At 36.3% G+C, this 18,983-nt stretch overlaps 1 protein-coding gene across 1 annotated transcript; it reads right to left on the reverse strand.

Annotated features, from left to right (window-relative positions):
- Positions 1-1,636: 1,636 nt before the first annotated feature.
- LOC107661692 (heat shock 70 kDa protein 4-like) lies at positions 1,637-18,443 on the reverse strand. The gene is made up of 19 exons (XM_016451422.1): positions 18,120-18,443; positions 16,043-16,100; positions 15,814-15,954; positions 15,532-15,654; positions 14,536-14,635; positions 14,090-14,223; positions 10,878-11,122; positions 10,649-10,725; positions 10,406-10,557; positions 8,663-8,769; positions 8,448-8,581; positions 7,243-7,424; positions 6,488-6,580; positions 5,738-5,890; positions 4,790-4,915; positions 4,594-4,701; positions 4,393-4,512; positions 4,138-4,299; positions 1,637-2,602 (listed from the first exon to the last, which is right to left on the reverse strand). Exons 1-19 carry the CDS (start codon positions 18,224-18,226, stop codon positions 2,405-2,407), a joined length of 2,520 nt encoding a protein of 839 aa, XP_016306908.1. The 5' UTR covers positions 18,227-18,443; the 3' UTR covers positions 1,637-2,404.
- Between the last annotated feature and the right edge of the window lie 540 nt (positions 18,444-18,983).

Genomic DNA, 18,983 nt, shown 5'->3' on the forward strand with positions numbered 1-18,983 from the left:
CATCTCTAACCATAACAGAGTTCATAGTAGTCTGTACTGAATATGGCTTGTGCAGTAATGGGTAGTAACTGATTACATAATTACATAATCAGACTTCAAAAAATTAAGTACTCGTAATTAGAGTGCATTACAGTCATAATCAGATTACAGTTACTTTTTAATGGATTACATGATTACATATTATTCAATGGCAGTAAATTATTATAATTTGTTTATTCTCCCTAATTCTTCTTTTTTCTTTTAAATGGTCTTTTCTAAAAATCCTACTGTGTGTCATACCATTTAGTCGTGTAATGTCATTGCTGTTTCCATGTTTATTTATGTTTGTTCATTTAATGCAGGGATTCCCAAACGTTTTTGTCAGCCAAACTCCTTAAATTACTTACTTAAAATATCTCTGAGGAAGTAAAATATTCCAATAATTTAACAATTTACATGTTTATAGTTCTCTGATGTCAGTTAATGGTCACATTGACATGCAGGTAAACAAATAAAATATTTCTATTTTTAGTGTTTAAGTATTTAAATTATTTGTATCTGATACATGATTTAATTTTAACTCACAAACCCACTGCAGTTCTTACATTAAGCCCAGTTTGGGAACGCACCGGTGTAATGTAATGTTTAATGCATTTTATGATGTTGATATAAAAAAACAAAATATATTTTCTCTTTGCTTTTTTTTTTTTATATCAATGTTACGTTTAATGGTGAGTTTAAAACAAGTTAGATAAAAAAGTAATCTAAAAAGTAGTCCGAATACATGACCTAAAATTAGTAACTTATTACGTTACTAATTACTATTTTCATCATGTAATCTGTGATCAGTAACATTTTGTACAATTTGTAAGTAATCTACCCAGCACTGATCTTAGTTGCAAGTCCAGCATTACTCGAGTTTCCTTCAAAAACACAAGCATTTTCTTTCATTCCAAGTCATATTTATATTTCAATAAGCTTTATCAAGCAATATGCAAGCTTGCACCACTATTTTTTGAAATCCCTTCTTTAGGACAGTATTTATCAGTACTGTAAAAAGTTTTTAAAATGCCACATTTTACAAGCTTTAGAAGTGTTGCATTCTGTGTTTGTGGAAGTCTATTCAGCAACTTATTACACATCATACAAACTAATAAACTAATGGATTACTGAAAAGAAAAAATGTAGGGCGGGGTCTCGGTTCCATCCACTGGTTGTTGATTGGATGTTGAGATGTGGGTGTGGCACTCAAATGAATGCAGCTCTCGCAGAGGGCGGGGTTTATACGTAATACAACACATTAGACATTGTATTGGCCACTGGTCAGTGGTCACCTTTCTATCAGCTCTAGATACTGCCACTGGTCACTGAAACACAATTTCATAGTGCAGAACAGACCTTTTACTGTCAGACTTCTGAAAATGTCATACCTTGTCTTAAAGTTCACACAGTCATCGACCGTATATATTTGACTGCTTATGATGCATACTTTTGGACTGGGTAGTAAACTGGTCTCAAGTTTATCATTTATATACCTGTTGACATTTCATGCATTTAATCGTATCATTTATTTTTTGGTGACATCAAGGTTTTTTTTTTCAGATGCGATGTTCAAAATACCTGATGGTTCCAATACATTCCAATAAATTCTTCTGACTGTATACCAAAATGAATTTATTCTCATAATTCTCCTCATTTGTGACAGACTCATTAGTCTCCATCATTCACACAGGCTGCAGAGTAGAAAAGGAAAACAAACAAGGCTAAACCCAAAAGCCGTCGACACAGAATGACGCACCTTTCACAACGAAATGCTGCATAACAGTAACTCAGCTCTACTTGGACATACCGTGCGGCTCATGCCTCTGCCTCGAGAAAATGTTCAGCAGATTCAGTGCTTTTCCCCCAAGATCTGGTAGTTAGAAACTTCACTTGTGAAGTTAGCCTGTGCAACAAATCTTCAATGCTAATAAACTCTCCAGACAGTAGATCAGAACAGAAACGTGTTATCCGTTAAACAACACTAAAGCAGTCCTTCCCATTTGATAATCCCGTCCGCCTTCGTTTCGGGAAACTGGAACTGTGGATATTAAAAAAAAATAAATAAATAAAAAAAGCGACAGACCAGGTTCTCGTCCAATACCTATAACATGTTTTTTTCCTGTTTGAAGAAACGAAGAAGGGAGATTGGATCTCTATGTATCCTGTTTTTAAACAGCAAAACCGAAAGAAAGAAAGAAAGAAAGGAAGGAAGGAAGGAAGGAAGGAAGGAAGATGCCACTGACAGCAAGAGAACTGAACTGGGCAGCCTACTTCCCCAAAATCAATGTTTTCTTTAGTTTTTTATTTTTTCTGAATCCAAACTCAGAGGCATATAAGAGGCGTGAGAGAGACTGGTGCGAACGCAGAAGAGAGCCGAACGAACTTAGTCGATGTCCATTTCGGGAAGCTTGGCCTCTGTGTTTTCTGGGGCGGCTTGGCCCTTCTCTGGGTTGCCCGCTTGGGCCTCTGAACCCTCCTGTCCGTTCACAGGGCCGTTCTGTTCGGCCGGAGTCTCCTCCTTGGGAGGCTCCACTTTGGGCTTGGGTTTGGTGACGACGTGATTGCAAGCAGAATACAGCTCCTGTATAATGATGAAGACACAGTTAGAAGATTCAGTTCTCAAGAGGACATATATGTGACCATGTAGCACAAAACCAGTCTTAAGGGTCAATTTTTCGAAATTGAGATTTATACATCATCTGAAAGCTGAATAAATAAGCTTTCCATTGATGTGTGGTTTGTTAGGATAGGACAATATTTGGCTGAGATACAACTATTTGAAAATCTGGAATCTGAGGGTGCAAAAAAATCTAAATATTGAGAAAATCATCTTTAAAGTTGTCCAAATGAAGTTCTTAGCCATGCATATTATTACTAATCAAAAATTAAGTTGATATATTTATGGTAGGAAATTTTCTAAATATCTTTATGAAACATGATCTTTACTCAATATCCTAATGATTTTTGGCATAAAAGAAAAATTGATAATTTTGACCCATACAATGTATTGTTGGCTATTGCTACAAATATACCTGTGCTGCTTATGACTGCTTTTGTGCTCCAGGGTCACATATCTGCTACGGGGTAATAATGAAACGAGTTTTAAAAAGTGGTTTTTCACTATTATTTACAGCAGGATCTGTATTTTCATAGGTTTAAATAAAAGATTTTTGTTTATCAGAGATAATAAAAACAACTTGTGCATCAAAACTGCTAATTTCCTGGTAAAAAATGAACTTAATTTACAAAAGTTAACAAGTTTGCAACAGTTAATGTTACAGAACGTAAAATTTTTGAAAAGCCAAACGTATCAGTCTCTTAAATTGTGACACGCAATGAAATTAGCTTCATTCTGTAAAGTAAGTGTAATGAACTACACAAAAAATCATTTCAAACATCCAAAAATCAAGCATATGTTCTCAGCCCTTACACACATTATCACGTCCGTCAAAAACGTAGGCTGACTGTCAGTTGGAATATTAGAACTAAAAACATCAACATAACACTCACAGGCATCAGTCACTTCACTGAACACCTGCCGCTGGCTAAGAAATAAATCATTATGCTCTTAAATCCACAGATTTGAATATCATGACATCGATGTCTGTCAAAAAAATAATGTGCACTGCACAATACACAGTAGTATTTACGAGTAGCAGAGGTCCAGGGAATATATGCATTTCCTGGAGAACCCACATTACATTATCGCTTTCTGAGAATGAGGAGAAAATAGCAGCTTCAACATGCTGTCTGTCAGAGACCGTAACATTGTAACATACATAATACACAACGATTTACATGTGGTGTTCTATGATTCTGACGTTCCTAATTTGAATATTTTCAATATTTTTTTTCTTCATTATTTTGGCAATAGATGAACTATTAAATGAATGATCTTAAGATTAAGTCGTCCAATTTGACTCTCATATGCGGTCCCACAGGTCCTGGAACTTGACAAGTGATTTTTATAAAATGTAGTTTGATCAGTATCTCCTCAAAGTTTGATCAAATTACTTAATTTTACAAAAAAAAAAAAGACATTTTTACATTATATTTAACTAGCCCTTAGCAGATTTTGAGCCATACGGATAATCAAAATACTGGTGAGGTTTGTACCTTTGTTTTGGCCTGAATCTCTTGGGCTTTAACCACAGGGTCCTGACTGAGACTCTGTTTGCTCTGCAGATTCATTTTGTTGTTCATCCAGGTCATGGTTTCATTCCCCTGCTTTTCCACCTTCATCACCTCCAGCTCATCCAAATGATCATACAGCTCATCCTGAGTTAAGAGATAACAGAAGTGAGATTCATCCAATCTGTAATGTATAAAATGCTATATAAATAAATGTGCCTTGACTTAATGAGTGACTACCTTGGCCTTATAAGCCTCGACGACCTTCATGTACTGCTGGATTTGCCTTCCGAGCTCATTCAAAGCTTTTGGCCTCTCCTCTGCCTCCATGAGTCGGTTTTGAATCGGCTCTCCCAGTTTCTAGGAGCAACTTTTTAATGTCATTCTTTTTAATGGGCAACACTTTCAAATTTCAACAAATCAGTAACACATCTCATCTACCTTCAACTCAGCCAGTTTATCGATGTACACTTGCTTCTGCTGGTCCTCTCCTTCTTCATACAACCAGTTTTCAGTGTCCTCCAGTTTCAAGGAGAAAGAATCTCGGTCCTGCATCGAAAGACATTGCTTAATAAAAACCATCGCTTAGAAGCATAGCTATCTTTATGAATGAAAGCAAATACATGTAGACACTCACAGCCTCGCTGACAAAGTTCTCCAGCACTCCGTGCAGTTTGTCTCTCATTTCATAAACATATTCCTCCACATAGTTCTTGGCATCGTTTCTTTCTTTCTCCAGCTTATCCTGCATAATCATCTTCCCCTACAGGCAAGGAAACACAACGTCAGAAACCAGTTCTAAAAAAGGCACCTGCATCTTTTATCAGTGTTCAAATTATTTGAATTTTACATTTTTATGATTGAATTAATTGTTAGTTGTTTTATTTATAAACTCACTGCAGTTCTTACATTAAGCCCAGTTTGGGAAACTGCGGTGTAATGTAGTGTTCAATGCACTGTATGATGCTGATATCGAAAAATGGAAAACAAGAAATATATTCTAAATGACAATTCGCCTGTGTCTATTAAAGCTTTGACAAAGTCATGCCGGATCATTCAAATCAAAAAACAGCCTTTTCAACCACACAGTATTATTTCTGTCTCAATCATTCAAATAATCACAGAATTACTGGGATAAAGGTTTATAGTTTGCATATAAACACTGATGTCTGTTGTAGCCATCAAAATAGAGCAAATCACCTTTTGAAAGTATTTGGGGCTTCATATAACGTTTGTGTTGATTACATTGTTTCGCTACTAGATGGCGACAACTGGCTGTCAAAAAAAATTATTTGTGATTGAATCATTTATTCTAGAGATTTGTTCAAAAGGCTGATTCATCCAGTAATGAAACAAGTGAAGTATTTGAATGAATCATTCATTCAAACCAATTTTTTCGAAGTAAATTGCACATTATTTTGTTTAGTTCAGAAACCTGGGAGAATCGTGATCTCTGTTTGAAACCAAAAAAATTGTGATTCTCAATTGATCCAGAATCGTGCAACTCTAGCTTCTCCTACAGAACACTAACCAGAGAAACCGATCGCTGTGGTGTAGTTTAAGTGCTTTGCACACTGTGATGTACCTCATTCTCCACGAACAGATTGAGCGTTTCACTGGCCAGCTGCCAGTGCAGGCTGTTCTCGATGGGCAGATCCACCGTCTTTGTCTTCACTTTGGCTTTCTTGGCTTGTGGAGGTTCATTCTTCTTCTCCTCCTGTTTGTTGTCTTCTGAAGCCTAAAAGTCATTATAGTCACAGTGAATTTCCCATTTTCCATTGCAAACATTAGGTATTGTAGAGCAGTGGTGGGTTTCAAGGGGATAAAATGCTCCCATATCTTTGTTATTGATGTCAAATTGTGTACAATCCAACTATGTTTTACCATTAAACAGGTGAAGTGATGCAGTAATCCAGTGCACTATATGTCTGTCTAATCAATCGCATGACTTTTCTTACACTGTATATTTTGGACCTATGCAGTTCACTTTTGGTACCGTGTTGGGTTGCCAATACAAAATTCAGGTTTTCTATAACATAAGCACGGTATAATATTCATGTGAGGGCACATATACGCTGTAAAATGCTTTTTAAAAATTGCATTTTTGATTTTATGTCCTTTTTTTCCTTTCTCCGTTTCTTTTACATTGTTTTGATATTTCATATGACAATAAAATAAAAATAATAAAAGCATCAGTCTGTCAATAGGAAAGAACCTTGGCTATTTTTAGATGCACAACAAGCAGGCTGCAATTGGAAATGCACACTTTTAAATACATTTGTATTTTGTTGAAATGTTGTATATCTGGTGTTGGTGTGCAAGTGTATTCACACACCTCCATGTCTTCAGTGTCCGACTTCTTGTCTGCATGTTCTTTCTGATCATCACCTTGAGCCTTCTGTACTTCTTGATCCACTTGCATCTTGTTCTTGAAGGAGCAAATATAATCAATGTTCACAGGGTCTTGTAAATGACTATGGTCACAAACTCAAAACTTATCGTTTAGCATGTGTACGGAACAAAAAGTAGCTCCTACTAACCCAAACTCTCAATCATTTTGAATGGTTTTGTAAACATTTGTTTTTGCATCTCACAAGTGTAAATGTATGGAAGCTTATTTCCACCACAGAATAAAAAGCAAATAAAAACGGCAATAGCGACTTTTTAGGCTCACAATTCTGGCCTTTTTCCCCATCACACTTCTGAAAGTCAGAATTGTGAGTTTAGAATTTGCAACTGCAAGATATAAATTTGCAATTTTGAGGAAAGAAATCTAAATTGTGAGAGAAATTTGCAATCACCGTTTCTGATATATTTTTATTCTGTAGCAAAAATAAGCTTCCATATAAACTTTCACTATTCAGTATTCATGTCAGAAGTGACTCCTGTATTCTGTACACACACAGAACGACAGTAAAGGGATTCACTTCCACATTAAAATGTATAATAATGCTCACAAAACAAGTAAAATCTAGTTTTTAGAGCTAATGCTTCATAAAAGATTTTTTTTTTTTTCTTAAACCAACTGCTCTGTGCCCAATGGATCCCCTGGTGTCATGGGATAGACAAAACCATTAGGGGTGACTTTACCTCATCCTCTTTGGCTGGAGTGTCTGTCTCCATGGGTTCCTCTCCCTCTGCAGACTTCACAACCTCCACCAGGGAGGCGCTGGACACACTGAAGACCCCGTGCACATTCACACGCACCTTCACCTTCACCTTGGAGCTCTCGCCGGATGGCTGAGGCACCACCTTCTGGATGTTAAACTGGCCTGCGGACAGGCAAAAATAGTCAAAAGGGTTGCACAATTAATCATAATCATGATTTCTGCTTTTCTCGATTAAGCATATTCGCCTGTGAAACTGGCTCGCTGGTTTAATTTTCATTAGACATTTCCATTATCTTGCATTGGTATTGAGCCTCTACAAGCTTTCTTGCTTGAGGTTGCCAGATGTCAAAAGATCAAACCCTCAAAAATGTATCCAGTCTCTTAGAAGGATACTTTTTCTGCCCAGCGTTTTACTAAATCTTCCCAACCTGGCAACCATGCTGAAAATAGTGACAAACAAGTATGTTATGGAGGAAATATATATATATATATATATATATATGGAGTTTAGCGATCTCTACTGTGATTTGTTCACAGGGTGCTGTTTGCTGAGACTAAATCTGTGATCAAACCTTCTCAGTGATAAACCGTATTAAATCCAAACATGAATCTCAACTATATTGTTCGTGACTGTGGTTGCTGAATCAATGCACTTCTGCAAACTTTTTGTTGCTTTAATAGAAAGTCATTAAACAAAAGAAAAAAAAAAAGTATAAATATATGTGTGACGCGGATGTCAGTGATACATGTACATATACATACATATATATATATACACACACACACACACATACATACACACACACACACACACACATATAACATATACATATATAGACACACATACATTTTTTTTTAAAGTACACTAACAATTCACGTCAAATTTGATTTATAAGAGCAGAGCTGTCATGTGAATGAAGTTCGGTGTAACTTTAAGCCAGACCACAATAAAATGCACATCCCATCTGTGTGTAGCACTCTATACCACAGTCCTGTTACGCATGTAAGTGCACATGCTGTAAAATAAAATGCAATCCATTTGTTTGTTTTCACACTTTATTAGAGTAAAACATTCAGACTCTGAATATTATTTGTTTGTTTGTGGACATGTGTAGACTAATACTTAATGAAGTAGTACTGTGCTAAATTCCAATTAAGCAAAGCAAAGAAGCATTCCCAACATACCCATGGTAGGATCAGGATACGGCAGCTCTTTGGGATTGTTGTAGTAGGCCTCCAAAGAGAAAGGCTCCCTCCGGTAGAAAGTCAACACTTTAGAGAAGGGTGCAGCATGGTTCTTCGGGAAAACTTCACAATCACTGCAGAGCAAGACATAATGTGACTACTGAAAGAGTGAACTAAGAGAGTTAATCATGACACACAGAGAACCAAGAACGCACCTGATGCCTTCGTCAGCCGCTGAGGTCCACTTCAGAGAGATGGGGTAGGGAACCACTTCTGTGATGGAGAACTCACGCACTTTGAAGGCGGGCGACAGGATTGCACACTGAGGAACAATAAAGACTTGTTTACAACACTAAGAAACACTGTAGGCTGTTATTATGAGAAGCAGCCGAAAAATGAGCTCTGTATGCAAAGCAATATGAAAAAACTGGTGGCACAAATTATCACAGGAAGTCATTATCACAATTCTGTGGTTACAGAATCACACACTTGGTTAGATGATTAGGGCCCTATGAAATCAGTTTTATTTTTTTTATCAAAATTCAGTTTTTTTATTTTGATTTTTCTGGATTCCGTCACATAATTAACAGGGAAAATATGTTTCCATTAAAATAAGTTACTTTATCATGAAATAACATAATAGGTATTTTTAAATTAAAAAAAAACATTCATAAACTATTTGGAATTTAAGGAGCAATAAATAAAAATAAAAAAAAAACAAACAAAGAAACAACATTTATTTATTATGACTGATTTTATTTGGCAAGAATTCAAATTATATAATATAGTAAAATATTCAATTCAATTGCTATACATTACTATCTTTAAATTAAAGGGGTCATATGATGTTGCTAAAAAGAACATTATTTGGTGTATTTGGTGTAATGCAATGCGTTTATGCAGTTTAAGGTCCAATAAACATTATTTTCCACATACTGTGCATTATTGTTTCTCCTCTATGCCCCGCCTTTCTGAATCACGTTGATTTTTACAAAGCTCATCATTCTGAAAAGCGAGGTGTGCTCTGATTGGCCAGCTATCCAGTGCGTTGTGATTGGCCGAATACCTCAAGCATGTGGCGGAAATGTTACGCCTCTTGCAATATTTGGAGAAACACAGCGTTTCCACGACATGGCAGTAGCGGCAACAATACTACAGCGAGAATAAAAGTTACGCCTTCTTTCTTTGCATAAACATTTGGGCGGTGTTATGCAAATCTTCCCACACAGTGAAGTAGATGTGTGGGGGGCGTGTTTGAATGAGGCATTTTAGGAAGGCGTGGGCGAGTCTTAACTTTTAGAAAGAATATCTCTTTGGGTTTGAGACTTTAGTCTTTGCGACTTTATGGATCTCATATGTGACCCTGGAGCACAAAAGCAGTCACAAGTAGCACAGGTATATTTGTAGCAATAGCAAACAATACATTGTATGTATGATCGATTTTTTTCTTTTATGCCAAAAATCATTAGGATATTAAGTAAAGATCATGTTCCATGAAGATATTTTGTAATTTCCTACCATAAATATATCAACACTTCATTTTTGATTAGTAATATGCATCGCTAAGAACTTCATTTGGACAACTTTAAAGATGATTTTCTCAATATTTAGATTTTTTTGCACCCTCAGATTCCAGATTTTCAAATAGTTGTATCTCGGCCAAATATTGTCCTATCCTAACAAACCATACATCAATGAAAAGCTTATTTATTCAGTATTCAGATGAATACTGAACAAATAAAAAAAACTGACCCTTATGACTGGTGTTGTGGTCCAGGGTCACATTTATGCACAGACAGCTTGTAACACTCCAAAGACAAAGGAAAATATGAAATCGCGTCATATGACTCCTTTAAATAGTGTGATACAGTATATATCGACTTTATATCAGCCATGGGCCACCCTGTTCTCTAAGATATTGGCATTTGCCATTAAAAAGTTCATGTCCAAGAACTAACCTGCAGTGCACATCCTCTGGCCACAGCCTCATCCGCGTTCAACGTCGTGCTCAGCTCCTTTCCGAAGAATTTGCTGATTCTCTCTTTAATGGCTGTAATCCTGGAGGCGCCGCCTATGATCTCCACTGCATAGATGTCGTCTTTCTTCAGTCCTGGTTATAGGAGGGGGAAAAACACCACTACTGTTGCATCACTGCTTGACGGGAAAGACACGCTGCTAAAAGCAAAAGCGCTTGCACTCACTGGTCTGTTCCATGATGCTGCGCAGCGGAGCCTCCACCTTAGTCAGCAGCTCTGCACAGAACTCCTCAAACTTGGCTCTGGAACAAGAGAGTCATGAAGATATTATTAGACGTGGTATTTTAACGAATTAACCCGCTGACATCATAACATTTCCCCGTCACAGCTCAGTGCCTAATTTACACCGTTGACATCGAGCACCCAGTTTAGCTGTTGGCATGCGGTTACTGACCTGTTGAGCGTGCCTGAGACGTCGATGTCATTCATGAAGCATTCAATGTTGAGCGGCAAGTCTGAGGAGTTGGCGCTCATGAGTTTCTTCAGTTTCTCGCACTCCTGGTAGAGCCGCACCAGAGCGCGGGGCTTCGATCGCACGTCCAGCTTGTACTTCTGCGCAAACTCCTCACAGAAGTACTTGACCAGCACCTCATCGAAGTCTTTACCGCCCAGCTCAGGGTCAAACGCAGAACCCAGAACCTGCATTAATCAGTCAACAAAAGCATTGAGGGACAAACTGTTGCTACCAAATAGACACATGTACAAAACTATGCATTTTAAAAACGGTTTCTTAAATGGATAGTTCACCCCAAAATGAAAATTCAGTCATTAATTACTCACCCTCATGTCGTTCCAAACCCGTAAGACCTCTGTTCATCTTCAGAACACAAATTAAGATATTTTTGATGAATTCTGAGAGCTCTCTGACCCTCCCATAGACAGCAAGGATCCTAACACGATCAAGGTCCAGAAACGTAGCAAGGAGATCGTTAAAATAATCCATGTGACATCAGCGGTTCAACCATAATTTTACGAAGCTACGAGAATACTTTTTGTGCACAAAGAAAACAAAAATAATGACTTTATTCAACAATACGTCTCCCGTTTACATTGTTTACACTTTGCTCTGAACGTAAACAGCGTATCCGCGAACATATGTTGTTTACGTATGTGATACGCTCCAAAATGGCGCTATAGGGTGATGCGGAGGAGACGAATTGTTGAATAAAGTCGTTATTTTTGTTTTCTTTGCGCACAAAAAGTATTCTCGTAGCGTCGTAAAATAACGGTTGAACCGCTGATGCCACATGGATTATTTTAACGATTTCCTTGCTACGTTTCTGGACCTTGATCGTGTTAGGATCCTTGCTGTCTATGGGAGGGTCATGGAGCTCTCAGAATTTATCAAAAATATCTTAATTTGTGTTCCGAATATGAACGAAGGTCTTACGGGTTTGGAACGACATGAGGGTGAGTAATTAATGACTGAATTTTCATTTTGGGGTGAACTATCCCTTTAAGCTTAAACGGTTTTGACGACAGCTCATCTTAAAAAAAGAAAACTCATGGCACTGGACAAAAGACACGCATGTCTACAGTAGCTATGTTACCATCCACCTATTTGTATGTGCATTTTGAAATATTGCATTAAAAAAACGCCAAGATGAGCATAAATTCTGAAAATGCGCATAAAAAAAATGCACACAACTGAGTAGGTTAAACTTTTTATCCGATAAGAGAAAATGCGCATAAACTAGTGCTGGGCGGTATGACCAAAAATTTATATCACGGTATTTTTCAAAATTATACCGGTTTCACGGAACAAGACGGTATTTTTTTTTCATGCATGACCGGGTGTTAACCATATTTTCTACTGATTGAGAGGAAATACTGCAATATATTGACTTAGAATGCCCTATTTTACTGTCATGATGAGTGAATATTGTCAAAAAATACCACACTAAATAGTGACTAAACACGACCCCTTTTAATACATGTTAACCAGGAGTCACTCTCATTTATAATCGTTTTGGCTATATTACTTTTTTGTCTCATGCAGCGCACTGCCTGCGTCTGAGTGACTAAAAAAAAACAACAAACAAAAAGCATAAACTATGATGGAATCACATTTACCGAATAAATTCCACCATGCACATTAAAAAAAAAGTAATGTGACACTGCACACTTGGGCAGGATAACTTGAGTAACCCACGGACCGATCTCGTTGCACAGCATCTGAAATGTTGTTTTGGTTTTTCTTAGGGCTGCACGATAAATCGCATGCGATATTTAATGCGCATCTTATCAGTAAAGCAGGTTCTGTAATCAGCGGTAAATCTCCATCACTGAAAGCCCGCAGGTGATGGAGATTTACCGCTGATTACAGAACCGGCTTTACTGATAAGATGCGCGTTAAATATCGCATGCGATTTATCGTGCAGCCCTAGTTTTTCTGCGATGCCTGAGCAAAGTCTCGTCAAAGTAGGCCTATTTCTGTATAATTGTCTCACGACTGCGTTCCCAAACAGCAGCATCCACCTCCGAAAGCAATGACAGCGTTTATTGTTTCATCTGCTTGCTCTGAGGCGCAAGCAATTCATCATATATGAAAATTATTATATTCAGTGGCCTTTTCTACTTTTTTTGTGATAATTAGTGCTAGTTTATCAGGAAGCGACGATTTTGTTGGAAACGGTGCTTTATTCGCAAATGTTTTATGCGATGTTCCAGTTTTGCGCATAAATTCACATTTTTGGATGGAAACATAGCTAGCGGCCAACAATCTGGAGTCCAATTGTTTCATAATTGTTTATGAAATTTATTGTTGAATTTGTTACAAAATCAGTGGTTTAACCCTTGGGTTTTCCTAATTTAGTTCACTCATGATCCTTCGCGGTCAAAACAGACTGAAGACAATAAATGTGACTTTTTGTTTTTCCCTCATAAAATGAATGGAACTAAATTTTGTCTCAAATATATTAATTATTTAATTATGCTAGACAAAAAAAAAAAAAAGTAAAATAAGCAGCATTTGTGTCTACATAAAAATACAAACATTAGAAAAAATATATTATTTTCAATTAATAGTGTTTAGAAAGTACATAATACAGTCGAGATGCCTGTGTAGTTCAATATTTAAACACACACACACACGTATATGTAATCTATGTATATGTAATCATATATGTAATATCTAAATTCACATTATTTTAGTATCATATATATACGTTTTAAAGTTTTATTTATATACTTAGTTTTTATTTTAATGTTAGTACAATTTTTGTAATTTTGTTATGTGCTTTTGTCATTTTTTTAGCTTTTGTTTATTTAAATATTACTATTTAGGTTTAATTAATTTCAGTTTTAGTTTCTGTTTATCTTTGGGGGGGTTTACCCCCCAGTTACTAATTTTAGTGCTTCAAATTAATTAATTAATTAATTAAAATAAATAAATAAAATCAGTTTAGGCAACTAACTGAAACACGTTTCTCATCTAATATATTTTATTTTATTGTAGGTTTATTTAAATTACCAAACATGTTGTTGTAACAGTTTTAGATTTAGTTAACAATAATAACCTAACCCTGCCCTGAATATTAATGTTTTGACAGTTAAGAAATGGCACAATAATGTGCATAATAAAGTATGTGGAGAGAAAAGCCTCACCTTCAACTTGCCCTTGTTAAAGGCACACACAGAGACCTGGTAACCAGCGTGACCAACATCCACGAACACCACAATCCTGGGCTTCTCCTCAGGAGCAGGCAGGTCCTGTTTGTAGATCCCATACGCCAGTGCAACTACAATTACAGTAAACACGTGAACACATTAAACTCTTCAAACTAAAGGTAGACGACTAGACGTAGAGTCATATGGAAACGGTTTTATTTGCTTGTATTTTGAATGTTTTGGGGGCCCAACGCTGTACAATCCATATCTGTTTTGTTGGAAAAGGAAAAGCTCAAATATTCAGCACCTCTTTTCTTTGTGTTCCATAGAACTAACAGAGGTCTGGCATGACATGAAAGTGAGAATATGACATGAAAGGTCTGGCATAAACAGTGACAGAAGTTTCATTTTTGGGTGAAGTAAATCCATCTGAAGTATTTTACCTGCTGTAGTGTCATTCATGAGTCTGAGGCAGTTAAGGCCTGCGATCTGTGCAGCATCCATGACTGATCTTCTCTCGGCATCAGTAAAGAAGCTGGGAACCTATGCAAGAGCATGAGAACACCAAAAAACAATAACTACTCACATTCATTACACAGTAACTACAACAGCTAAACACTAGAGACATGAATAATAATGCAATATTCTAAAAATAACATCAGTGATGTTACTGGGACTAACGATAGAGAAGAACAAACAGCAAGAGTCAAAAAAAGGAAGAAATGCTCAACTCAAAATCAAATAAAAAAAACGCTGATGTGAGGTGAAGGTAGTGACATTTGTCATAAATTAAGTCAAATGTATTCAAAGCACCTTTATATATAATCATAATGTTATTATATATAGTATCTTAATATCTTCACACCTAATAGTCACATTTAGCAGATTAAAGTTACCAGCAATCAAGCATTGAGATTTGCTAGTATATATCATCTTATGTGAGTATACTTTATGTATGGACGTAAAGTTCACACAGACATATTCATATATCCTATTTTAAGTTACATTTTTGAGACATATATATATATATATGCATTTGTGTGTATCTATATCTATCTATCTATCTATTTATATGTACACACGCATTGCTTCACAAAAGTGTACTGCATGCACGCAGTACAATAGTATTATATACTATATATCTTACTTTTAATATATGGGCATAAAGTTTACATTTCTGACAATAAAACAATCAAGAATTTTCCAAATCTGCCAATAGTCCCTAGTAAACCCAGTTTACCATACGATTACTTTTGGTATTCGGGAAAAAAATCTGCCTTTTCCCAAGTGCAATCATGCATATAATATATGATGACGTTATTGACGGCCTCATATATCACAGCTCCTTCTGAAGATGACCACACTGCTCTTTGCATTTTACAGACGGATTATGCAGTTCTAGTGAATATTTCAAGTGTACTTATAGAGAACAGGCGTACAGAGATGACGCAGTCTGCCACAGGTTTTTTGAGCGCAGCTTCAGCGGTCTCCTTCAGTTTGGTCAGCAGCATGGCAGTGACCTGCTCAATGCTGAACACCTTCTCCTCCTCCATATACATGACCTGTGGAGACCGACAGCATAAAGCACTGTGAAATAGCCACAAGTGAACAGAGCAGCTGTTACAACATAGGCAAGGCAAGTTTATTTATATAGCACATTTCGTACACAATTCAAAGTGCGTGACTATTTGTCCCGATCACTGCTGTTTAATTAGTCTTACCTTAATACCAGTGGTTCCAGTTGGCATCTGAGCGAGATCAAAGACCAGGCTGGACTTTTCCGCCTGAACATACGGGTCGCTGAACGCCCTGCCATGGAATCGCTTAAAACCCTGCACAGTGTTCTTGCAGTTTGTGACCACCTTGTTGTGAGAAAAGAAATTACCATTACAACTTCTCCCCATCCATGCAATGCGCTTTCTCACTTATTTCAAATAAATAAACATTTACCTGGTTTTTGGCGGCTGCCCCTATCGATCGATTACGAGGACCGAATGACACAAATGACCTAAAAAGGACACATCATCAATACAAAATGATCTTAATAAATCATTATTCTTGAAACTTTAACTTCATGCTCCTTAAAAGAACAGCTCACCACAAAATTAAAAATTGCTGAAAGTCTACACACTCTCAGGCCATCCAAGATGTAGATGAGTTTGTTCCTTCATCAGATTTGAGAGAAATTAAGCATTTCATTACTTGTTCACCAATGGATGCTCTGCAGTGAATGGGTGCCGTCAGAATAAGAGTCCAAACAGCTGATAAAAACTTCACAAGTATTCCACACCACTCCAGTCCATCAGTTAATGTATTGTGTAGTAAAAAAAACTGCATGTTTGTAAGAAACAAATCCATCATTTAGGCGGTTTAACTTCAAAACGTTGCACCAAAAGTCCATAATCCATAAAAACACTTCATCCATTGAAAACGTCCATCTCCTGTTGTCCTGTAAAACCCAGCCACATATTTGCTTAGAACTGTTTTTGCTTGCAAACGGTGCTTAATCTGTGCATATTTCTCTCCTGACTCAGACAAGACCATTTTTTCACTCCAGGAAGCAATTTTATGGATTATGGACTTTTATGTTGACGTTAAACGTGTCTTAATGATTAATTTGTTTATTAACAACATGCAGATGTTCGCTTCTCAAGACATTAACTGATGGACTGAAGTCGTGTGGATTTGTGTGACTTTTTAAATCAGCTGTTTGGACTCTCATTCTGACGGCACCCATTCACTGCAGAGGATCCATTGGTGAGCAAGTGATGCAATGCTACATTTCTCCAAACCTGTTCCCGTGGAGAAACAAACTCATGTGAGCACATATTCAAAATATTTTTAATTTTTGAGTGAACTATCCCTTTAACTAGTACTAGCCTATGGCTTCTACCTATACCTTTTCGAACGGGTTGAGTATGATGTCAAAATAATTTTTTCGTTGGTTTTGTATTGCTTATTTTGTATTAATTTGTATATTTTATTTTGTTTTTTTTTCATTCTTTTTTTAACTGTTCGAAATAAATTTCTTTCATTCATTCATACTCTTTCTTTAGACTGGTATATCATCATTTTAAAGCAAGCACATTTTTAAAAGCATTTGAATAAAGTAATAACCTGAAGCATCCTCTAATAAATACAACATCACTATTACTAAGATTTTCTCTTTGAAGTGAAGACACCCCAATTCCAAAAGCCATTTTATAACTATTAAAATCAAGTTAATGAAATGCCTGAGATTTGTGTTTTTTTGAGATTCATAACCTTGTCAGTTTGACTGATAAACAGAAGTTCTGTTCGGTTTTGTTGACTTATTTGCAGCAGGAAAGGTAAAATGTAGTAATCTAACGTAAATTACACTGACTTATCTATCTATCAGCTTTCCATTAATTCCTATGAGTGCTGTCAAACGATTAATCGCAACCAAAATAAAAAATTTTGTTTACATATTATGTGTGTGTATACTGTGTATATTTATGATGTATATATAAATACAAACAAATGCATGTACATATTTAAGAAAAATATGTTATGTTTATATATTCAACATATTTATATATAATATAAAATATAAGAATATTAATATATAAATGTAAATATTTTCAAAATATATACTGTATGTGTGTGCATTTATATATACATGATTAATATACACACTACATATACATATATAATGTAAACAAAAACGGTTATTTTGGATGCGATTAATCGTCTGCCAGCACTAATTCCTATTATCTCAAGCCATCAGAAACTATCATTTAACATCAGTTAATATTTTAAGTAACACGTTAAAAGTCATGTAAATGCTTAAATGATATACTTGAACGACAATAAGAAGAAATGTATAATAATGGTGTCGGGTTTCCGAGCGGTCTTATTAAAATGTGCTAGAATGTTCCTGCGGCCGCCGGCGTGACGTCATAGCAGCGCGAGCCACGCTGTAGCGTGCAGCTAACCATTGTGACAGGTCGATTGTACAATACATGCAGTCTCTAAAGCAGAATGAAAGTAACGTTATTGGACTTACGGTGTACATCGGTCGCTGTATTCGTTCGCTACGGTCTCTATTCCTCCGGCGCGAGCCACAGCAACATAACAGCTCTGGAAGCCCACATCAAATCCCACCACTGACATCTTCACAAATACAGTCCGGCTAAAATACTGAATACTAGCAAGACGTGTCCTTAGTCACGGAGAAGCGCGGTTGAGCTTGTTATTCCCAAAAGTCGTGTTTAACGCGATTTCATAGCTCTCGGTTGTCCATTGACTAAAGTCGAAGCTGCAGACCGGCTTACTCTGCTACAAGCAACGGGTAAAAGCTGGAGTTCACGCCGAAGTCAACGGTTTTATCGCGAGAGTTCGGGAGTTCTAGATGGCTCTGGAGCTTTCCGTGAATGACGGAGCCATGACGACAGATCCAGCCAATCAGAAGCGTTTATATCAGTACAAGAATTCTTGTTAAGGAATTTTGGTCTGACGTGTCAAAATTATTTCCTTCAAAATCTAATGTAGACATTGATGTTACTATGTGTGATATATTTTGTTATTTTTCTCATTGTAAACATAACATAGAATATATAGGAAATGTATTTCTTTTATTGGGAAAATATTATATTCATAAATGTAAATTTTCTTCAACATCTCCAAAATTACATCATTTTCTTTGTGACTTTAACTACTTAATTATAACACTAAAAAATATTAATACCAAAAAAAGTGTCAAATTTGTGAAACTGTATAATGATCTGCTGAATGGTACATAATTCTTGATTTACTACCTCTGTATTTTTTGTTTTATCTATGTATTCTTGTTTATTTTTTATTATTATTTTTTTTCTCTCTTCTTTGTCTTCCTATATAATTTCTGTATTCATAATGTCATCCAATGTTA

Source organism: Sinocyclocheilus anshuiensis, unplaced genomic scaffold (genome assembly GCF_001515605.1).
Source record: "Sinocyclocheilus anshuiensis isolate Anshui unplaced genomic scaffold, SAMN03320099.WGS_v1.1 scaffold207, whole genome shotgun sequence".
NCBI lineage: Eukaryota > Metazoa > Chordata > Actinopteri > Cypriniformes > Cyprinidae > Sinocyclocheilus > Sinocyclocheilus anshuiensis.

Coding starts and splice junctions, on each gene's coding strand:
- LOC107661692 (XM_016451422.1), bottom strand. CDS start 18,226: ATGTCAGTGGTGGGATTTGATGTGGGCTTCCAGAGCTGTTATGTTGCT. Junction 4,702..4,789: donor AGAACTTTGTCAGCGAGGCT/GTGAGTGTCTAC, acceptor CTTTCGATGCAG/GACCGAGATTCTTTCTCCTT. Junction 2,603..4,137: donor AGATTCAGGCCAAAACAAAG/GTACAAACCTCA, acceptor ATCATTATACAG/GAGCTGTATTCTGCTTGCAA.